Genomic DNA, 8621 nt, shown 5'->3' with positions numbered 1-8621 from the left:
TTATTGGCTAGTCCCAACAAGAGCCGTGATGAAGGTCTTGAAGTCACCGGAGGTTTCCTTGGCGATGGCTTGCTCCAGGGCAACCGACGCCCTCTTGTGGAACTCGTCTTTGATGCCCCTGAGGTCCTTCTCCGCGCGCATCACCACCACCCGGAGCAGGCTCTCCTCGTCGGTCCCCGACTTGTGCATCGCGTTCCTCAGGACCTTGGCGAAGTACTTGTCTGTGTCGGCGATGCACCTCGCCGCGGTCCGCAGCGCACGCGCGTAGCCCGTCGTGTCGGGGGCATGCAGCAGGGCCTAGCCGATGGATACAGATGGCATTATCGACGGCATCTTCGCCTAACAAATTGATCCAAAGCCTGGAGAAATTGAGCAAAATTTGGTTATGGGTGGTGACCGGACCTTGGTGACGGTGGTGCCGTGCTCATCTCTGAAGCAGTTGAACGTGGCGCCGAGCTGGGCTCTGCTCCTGGTGCCTAGGACCCTGATGAGCTCCCCGTGATCCGCCGTGACGCCGTTTTTCACGTCCGCTTGAATGATCTTCGCCTCCGACCTCGCTAGCCCGCCGTTCACCTCATCGCCGTCGTACCTGTAGGCGCTCACCAGAGCGACCAAGAGCTGAACACAGCAGGGACAGAGACCGACATTAGTCTGCAGAACAGAGGTTTCCTTTGGCGCGTGCTCTAGCGATAGCCATCATACATTGCGGAGGTTTCCCGTGGCGCCAGCGGCGACGTCTTCCTCCAGCGAGCGCTTGTAGATGGCGTGGTAGGCCCGCTTCACTTCCAGGAGCTCGGCGGGCGAGTTGGCGCAGGCGATCTCCACGATCACGGGGTACTCCTCGTCGATGCATTTCGTGGCGGCGTTGGCGATCACGGCCTGCCTCTCCGTGGGGTCGAGTACCCAGTAGCCCATCGCCGTCTGCGATCACCAAGCTCGCTCGCTGGTTCATTCAGAAAATAAAACTGGAAGCTCTGAACGTTAGTGTTCTCTGGAGATGTCATGTCACCTGAAGATCGCCGGAGAGCTCTGATTCGAGCCGGTCGGTGAGGCGCTCGTCGTATTTCTCTTCGTACGCCAGCCGGATCAGCTTCCTCTGCGCCGCGTCCCGGTGAGCTAGTATGTAGATCACTGCCTGCTCGTCAGTGCCCCATCCTGACCCACAAAAATGTTGCAAACATCACTACACATATTGCGAGGTTATGACCAGGATTCAGGACCTGTGCACTAGAATAAATCGATAGACCAACACAGCGAGGTAAATTTCGGGGATAATATAACCTTGGAAGGCCTTCATGAGCGCCTCAGCATCTTCAACCGGAGAAGGGACAACTTGAGGAACTGTGATCGTGGCCATCGCTCTCGTTCTTCTCCTGCAAATCTGATTTCACCAGCACGCATGCTCCGCTGGCATTTATATGGAGGCGATCTCTGAAAAAGAAACACCAAAATAAAAGTTAGTGAGCATAAAAACCATGGGTGAAACCGATTGGTAATTCAACGTTGCCGTTGGCTTACTAAGTGTTAACCATTTAAGACTGTATGTTACAGCTATAGCTGGTCTTTATGGTTCTGAAAAAAAAGGTGTCAAAAAAGAGATCACTTAATTCACACTTGGGAAGAACGAAACTAGCCATTTTGAGTGCTTCACGGTGTACAAAGTGCTAAGAATAACACGTAGATGAAAAACTGACCTGACATATAGCAATTAATTAAGGAGAGAGAGCACTTTGGTGACCCAGAAAAAACGGTGTCAAGCATGCGGACCTACAAAATCGCTATGTATGAGAGAGTTTGATTGCTAAACAAAATTTAGCTAAAAAAGGTAAGCACCTATGCATTGAGGAGTTTATTTGATGAACTTTTCCATGCACTTAACACCTTATCTAAGCATCTATACATTGGGAGATGCAAAGGTTTTCTAACAGAGAAATGATAGTAATGGTCTAATAGGAGAGGAACCCTACGACACTTTTCCTCTTTTTTCTAGGGAGAACCCGGAGCTTCTTATATAAATAAAATACCCTAGAAAACTATCCTACTATATAAATTTTTACAAATTTTTTTTACAAGTTAAGTCATACATAAAAAATAGGGAAAACTGCAAATGAATAACCAAGATAAGATCTCAACAACCTGCCCGACTCTTATCTTTGCCTTGCCACACAAGTGAAAGGGTAGAAAATTTCCAAACGCCAGTCGCCAGACATCAACAAGCAGTGGCGAATCTAGCATGATAATGGAGGGTAGGCTCGAAACATCAATTTACTAAGCCTAATTGCCAAATGCATTGCAATTGTTGCATGATGTAAAGCACCTCAATATAATTCTCATGTGGTATCTTTTGCTGAAATAGGATTTTGGAGGGTAGGCTTAAGCCTATTGAAGCCTCCTTGTAGAACTTCCACTGTCAGCGAGGCCGTTTAAAAAGAAGGCAACCGCTAAAGGAATTGCCTGAGATTTCTTAGTCTCGTGAACTGTGTGTGTCTCTCACATGATTAGCTTCCTTGTGGTGGAACCAACCCATTCGGGTTCATGTTATTCCTTATTATCTTCCATGGATTTATTTCAAGATTTTTTGGTGATGTTCGTTTAGTACGAGACGACGTTCCCGTCGACTATCTGAGTCTTGCGGTGATTTCGTCAATCTCAAGATATACTAGCCTGGTCTCTCTAAGGACTCATAGGGGTAGGGTACGAGTGTATGTGTGCATCTGCATTTTGTACTTTGTTTCGGAAAGAAAAGAACCTCCCTACTCCCCGTGAGACCCTCCATGTATGTCCCCTCCTCTCCCTCCAACCACCTCGGTGGTCACCACTCGGTAGCAGCCACAACCCATGTAGAGGCCCAAGTCTAGCGGTTATGACACTACCATGTAGCCCTATAGACCATGAATAGTTTAGCCGATAGACCATCAAAACGGATCACCCAAGTCGCCCTCGTGGGCGGCTGGGCGAAACCCTAGCCACCATCACTCGCACCTCCTCCCTGCCTCCCCCTCCCCTCGCCGCAGCCGGAGGGCGCCGCCGGGCTAAGCACAGCTGGCGGCGGCGGCGGGGCCCCTTCTCCCTCCTCCCCTGGTGACTACGGTGTGGGGCGTGGCGAGCGGGCGGGGAGCATGGCGCTCCCACAGGGCATTGTGGAGGCGTCTCGGATGGTCGGGCCTTGGGCGTGGCGGTGCGTGGACACGGCGGCGGCTACGTGGAGAAGGTGGCGGGCGGGCCGGCGTGGTGTGATGGCTGGTGCCGGTTCCGTCTTCTGGCGCCTGGAGTCACGTGCTATGTGCAGCGAGTGCTGGTGTCCTCTGCCGTGGCGGCGATGGCGTCGGCGTGGTGGAGGCAGTGGTGTGGCGGCGGTCCTTGTGCTCTTGTTGCATCACGGCAACGATCTGCATGAAGGGTCCTCCTCAATCTGGTCGTCGACGTGTTCTGGAACTACTGTCGGAGATCTTGCCCAAGGATATCTGGATCGGATAATATTTGGTTGTGCACGTCCATATCAGCCTGCATGGCTCCAGGAGAGCGCGACGCGAAGCTCTGTTGTTTGTTGACACCATGAGACATGTCGGCATCTCGATTTCCATGGCACAGACAACGTCGGAGGAAGTCTTGATGGCTAAGATCGGAGGATCAGTAAGGCGGAGGGGGCCATCGCCAGGTGTTTGATAACTTTCAGTAGCAGCAGTGTCAAGTGGGGGCGGCAGCACAGGACCATTTCATTTTTGGTGGTGCTCCTCGAGTGCCGAGTCGTGACTTTCAGGGTGAAAACCTAAGGTTTGGCCTTCATTGGTTGTGCCGAACAATTGCCTTGTTGAAGGTATTGTTTTGATAGCTCGGTTTTTCTCCAGGGTGAAAACCTATGATCTTAGATCGGGCGACGCCGCCTGCACTATTTCCTTCTTGAAGGTGTCGCTTTTGAAGACATTTTATGTTTTTCAGGTGTTGTCTTTGGTGGAGGTTTGTGATGCTGCTGCTGAGAGGAGTTGTTCATTGTGGCGAGGCCATTTTTTCCCTTTCTTTTTTGGTTTCTTTTCGAGCTATGTGCATCATGTATGTCTTTGTGACTTCTTTTTGGTGCAGAGGCTGGGTGTAATTGATATATTCACGATATTAATATATTCCCCTTTTAAAGAAATGAATAGTTTAGCTTGTAGTTGAGGATTTCGGTTCCGATGTGGAAGACCTAGTACTCTCTAGCCGAGGTTCGATAGTATCTATGTGTCGTCCGATGCTCGCGGGTGACAACCCCAACCCCTCTGATGAGCAAAGGGAGCAAGTGATCACCTCGCTAGTTCCTTTGGCAACCATGTCACCCATGATGAGCATGTATGTGTCACCAATGGTCCTTGCCCTTGTCCAATGGCGGCACGACCTCCTTGCCCTTTCCAATGGAGGCACGACCTCGTTGCTCTTGTCCAATGGAGGCACAACCTCCTTGTCGATCTGCATTATGAACAACACGAAGTTCAAACATCAGTCCTATCAGCCTAACGCTCCTATATATTTACCCACCACCGCACTCAAAGCCTCTCTTTCTCTCCTCTTCCACCTCTCTGTTTCACCACCTCTCCATCGTCATGAACCCAAACCCCAACCCCTTCCCCTGGGACATTGGATGGAGGGTCTTCTTCCTCGATGCTCACTCGCTGACCACACGAAGTTCGAGAACACCATGGAAGTTTGCTCCAACTTCAGCAGCATCGAAGACATGCACAAAGAGGCAAACGTTGTTGTAAAGAAGCCTGCGACAGAGGAACTGAAGACACTGATTCCTGACTCGGTGAAGGGCGCTATGTCAATGGACATCCTGCACTGGGCCATAAACTCAGGCAGACTCTGGCGATACTGAACAAAGGACAAGATGAGCCAAGTATGGGACAACAGGGCTCATCAAGACTAGCGTGTCGCAACGTTCTGGACTAGGACGTTAGTGGCGCCGGAGGACGGCCACGATGCGATGGAGATGGTGGTTAGGGCGTGAGTGGCAGGCGATCATGCAAGACCCATTGTTCTTGACGAAGACGATTAGGACGAGATTGCGGCTGGTGCGGTGAAAGCAGTGGAGGAAGAAAAGAAGATGGCTACCCCCCCCCCCCACGCGCCACCGCCGCTCCTCCAAGGTCGCCGCGACTAGGATTAGGTGCTTGTAAACTAGTTTTACCCCAATCCCCATCATCGATGTAATAAAAAAAGGACCGTAAGAACCCCAGAATCCATCGGTGCAGAACCGATGGATTTGAGGGTTCATCGGTTGTGTTTCCCCTAGACCAAGCCCCCACCCCGATGTGTTCAATCCCCTCCCAGACGCTCCAATCCTGTCCGCAAATCAAATCTACCACGACTCAAAAGCAGCAAATCGCGGGGTAAGGGCTTACCGCCAATGTCGTTGCGCTGATCAATCCGGTGCTTGCCGCCACCTAGGATCGTCTTGCAATCAGTCACTCCGGTGCTCGCCGCCGCCGGTGTGAGTGGGGAAGAGAGGAGAGGGAGCTGTAAGGGAAGGAAGATGATGGTAACTTATGACGCGACTTCGGGAAACAACACGACATCTCGAGATCGCATCCACGCGTGCAACCGCCCACGCCCACGCGCCTCGGGTTGCACCGCTCGGGTCTGACTCTAAGTTTCGTGCGGGCAAACTTTTTGATGCAACCCGAACAACCAAACAGACCAAAAACTGCCCGTGCGGGCCTGGCTGGGCCTAATGCAGACTACCAAACACGTCCATAGAGTTTCAAGAAGATAGACTGAATCATCCAAAAACAATCGAATAATGCAAGGCCAATGGATCAAACAGCAATAACTTCGGTTGAGATCTGTTGTAGATTTTTTTTTTCTCCGCGAAAGAATATGCATCTAAACAGGTAGTACAAAATTGGAGTGTAGTACAATGGTTATAAATTCATACGGCAACTCACACAACCCAACATGAAGCAAAGGAAGACATTTTTCCAAGTCTCTTCCGATATTTTACCCAAGCTGGAATTACAACAGAAGCATCAAGAAACAAATCAAGACAACGTTGCACAGGAGTACAATATTCCCCAGCAAAAAGAGCAAGTACCATTCCAGCGAAAATTGCAAAACTGCTGAACGCCCTAGCACCTCAGGCATTGAAGTAGAAGTAGTATTCAAGCATTTGTCAAGATGGACAAATAAAACTGAACACAAATTTTCAAGGCATAAACACTTAACGCCTCATTCGGTTCCAAGGGATTTCAAGGGATTGGAAGGGATTGGAAGGGATTAAATCCCCAACAAGTCAAAATCCACCTCAATACCTGCCAATCCTCTCCAATCCCCTTGTGGTGGGGATTAACCGAACAAGCCCTAAGGAAGATAATTTAGTTTTCAGTTCGAAACAGAGGACATAATTTTTGAGGAACACAGTACCTTCAAGGCTTCAGGAAGAAAATTTAGCTTCCAGATTGAAAAATATAGGTTGACTGAACCAATCGATTGATAAACCATAAAGAGGAGCGCATGGGTATTGAACAACATTCGGGAAACATATCGAAAGCTAACACTTATCTGGCCTGGATTAGGAAATTATAAAAACTCTTGCATTAACATTATCAACATTGTTGCAGCAAAGTGCCACTTCACAATGCTAATTTGTTTAGTGTATTGTGGGGGGAGGGAGTCTAATTGCCTGATGGAACGAAAACTGAAGCACAAATGCACAAGCACAACCCAGACAAACTTTCAAGGACTATCTGTCACAATTAAACAAGGCCCGATTAACCTCAATGCTCGATGCAACAATTAAAGACATTATATGTCGACGGCTGAGACTATAATTCTCTGAGTAGCAAAGAGATGGAGTTGACCTGAAAAGGGGATAGCAGCAGAGAGATGGAGAAAAAGAGGAGTTAAATTTAGTTTGCTCTGCGCTCCATCGCAAGGAATCAGTACAACAGGCACCATGTCGAAAGTTCAGCCTCAAAATCACTGCCACTTGCGGCAATACCAGGTTGGACTCGGGCCTCTGGGTTATTGTTTCAGTATCGGCAGCTGAGCAGTGCAAGGTAGACAACATAGGGTTAAGGATATATTAGATAACTTCAATAGTTCAAGGGCATAATGTATGCCTGTCCCCCTTTCTTAAAAGTGATCGGTATTTGGTCACACTCTAAAATCCTAGGCAGAAAGTGAAGAATCAGCACTCGTCGCTTCATGGCCCTATTTACGGGATAAAATTACAATAAAGATTTTCTACTCACAGATTCCAACATCACACTGTTTGTTCATGAACAAGAAGCCGGGCAACAATACACAAACTTTGATGGCTCCAGACCAAAATTCTTATTTGATACTCAAACTCAAATATTATGGCTTATTTAACAGAACAGAAACTTCAGCACCCTTATGTTAGTCAAGAGCTTGGCCAATATTAACACACTCATGGTAGGCCTGGGAACCATCAGAACCCTTATGTTACCAGTATGTTGAGTTTAGATAATATAGCAAGTAGAACATTAACTTGAACCAGAGCCAAGTGTTGCAGACAAGTAAAATAGAAGCAATGATTTTTTACTGAAGAGAATACTAAGAGAAGCAATTGAAAAACTACAATTACTTAGGATAAAGCACCCAAGATGAAATGCATAGGTAGGGACTAGAGAGTGCATATATTGCAAACTGATCTCTCGAGTGTTAACTTAAATCATTGCATATGCCCTCCTGGATGCGATTTGAGTGGATGGATTTGAAAAGCTACATTTTGCGAACAACTCCTAACCCACATCGTTCCAAGTCTGAACAATCACCTACTCAAAGTTGGCATTTACATACTAGTTTGCACTAGATACCACCCATGGATGGAAGGACAAAAGCTCAAATAAGATGAACGCCTTAAATTCGAACTGGGTACATAACAAAAACAGCATGTACATTCTTTTCATGTGTGAACTGGACAAGGTTTAAATCTCTAGAAGATTATTAACACCAAGCTGAAGAAAAATACGTTTGCCGTAAGGATTGACATATATCAAGAAATAACTCTTTTACTTTTGTGTTTGTGCTAGCTCGGGGTACGATCCTGAAGGTCCGTATGAAAATAATTTGAATATATCTCACCAACGCTGTTCAGACAGCTTTTCTAATTTGAGTTTCGAAAGCTAACCTAAAAAATGCCCGGGATCACTATTTATTTATTTTTAACAGCTACAATACACATTCAAATAAGCATTTAATTTTGTTCAGCATGCCGAAAATTTTGACATATTTTCCAGTCAAATCACATAAAATTCTTCCTGCCCATGGGTAGTGAGAAGCTAAACTTCATCAGAAGATATCAACACAGTGAAGGCTCTTGAACCCAAAGTAAAGGTCAGTTTTAGTAGAATTAGCATATTCAATTGGCAGCATACCCATCCAATTTCAGTGATTTTCATGATACTTTGAATGATTCTCAATGTTCCATAGTGCCTACGCACTCCCTTATATGATGATTCAGGGCAGGGGTACATGTTGAATTCAATATACCAGTGTATGATACCTTCTGTTCCTATTAAGCACATACTTACCACCCATTAGACAGATGGTATCCATTGTTAACTCATTAACACTGACTGCTCTCCAACAACATTTTTTCTTGAAACAGTAAACAGAGAAAAGTA

The 8621-nt window shown here is 47.3% G+C and overlaps 1 protein-coding gene across 1 annotated transcript; it reads right to left on the bottom strand.

Moving 5' to 3' along the window:
* Positions 1 to 1481, bottom strand: LOC109732127 (annexin-like protein RJ4). Its single transcript, XM_020291326.2, has 5 exons — positions 1282 to 1481; positions 1010 to 1155; positions 703 to 921; positions 403 to 618; positions 1 to 297 (listed from the first exon to the last, which is right to left on the bottom strand). The coding sequence occupies exons 1-5, from the start codon at positions 1355 to 1357 to the stop codon at positions 1 to 3; spliced, it is 954 nt and encodes a 317-aa protein (XP_020146915.1). The 5' UTR covers positions 1358 to 1481.
* Positions 1482 to 8621: the final 7140 nt, after the last annotated feature.

This window comes from Aegilops tauschii, chromosome 2 (assembly GCF_002575655.3).
Source record: "Aegilops tauschii subsp. strangulata cultivar AL8/78 chromosome 2, Aet v6.0, whole genome shotgun sequence".
Classification (NCBI taxonomy): domain Eukaryota; kingdom Viridiplantae; phylum Streptophyta; class Magnoliopsida; order Poales; family Poaceae; genus Aegilops; species Aegilops tauschii.
This window is presented reverse-complemented; position numbering and strand designations above follow the sequence as displayed.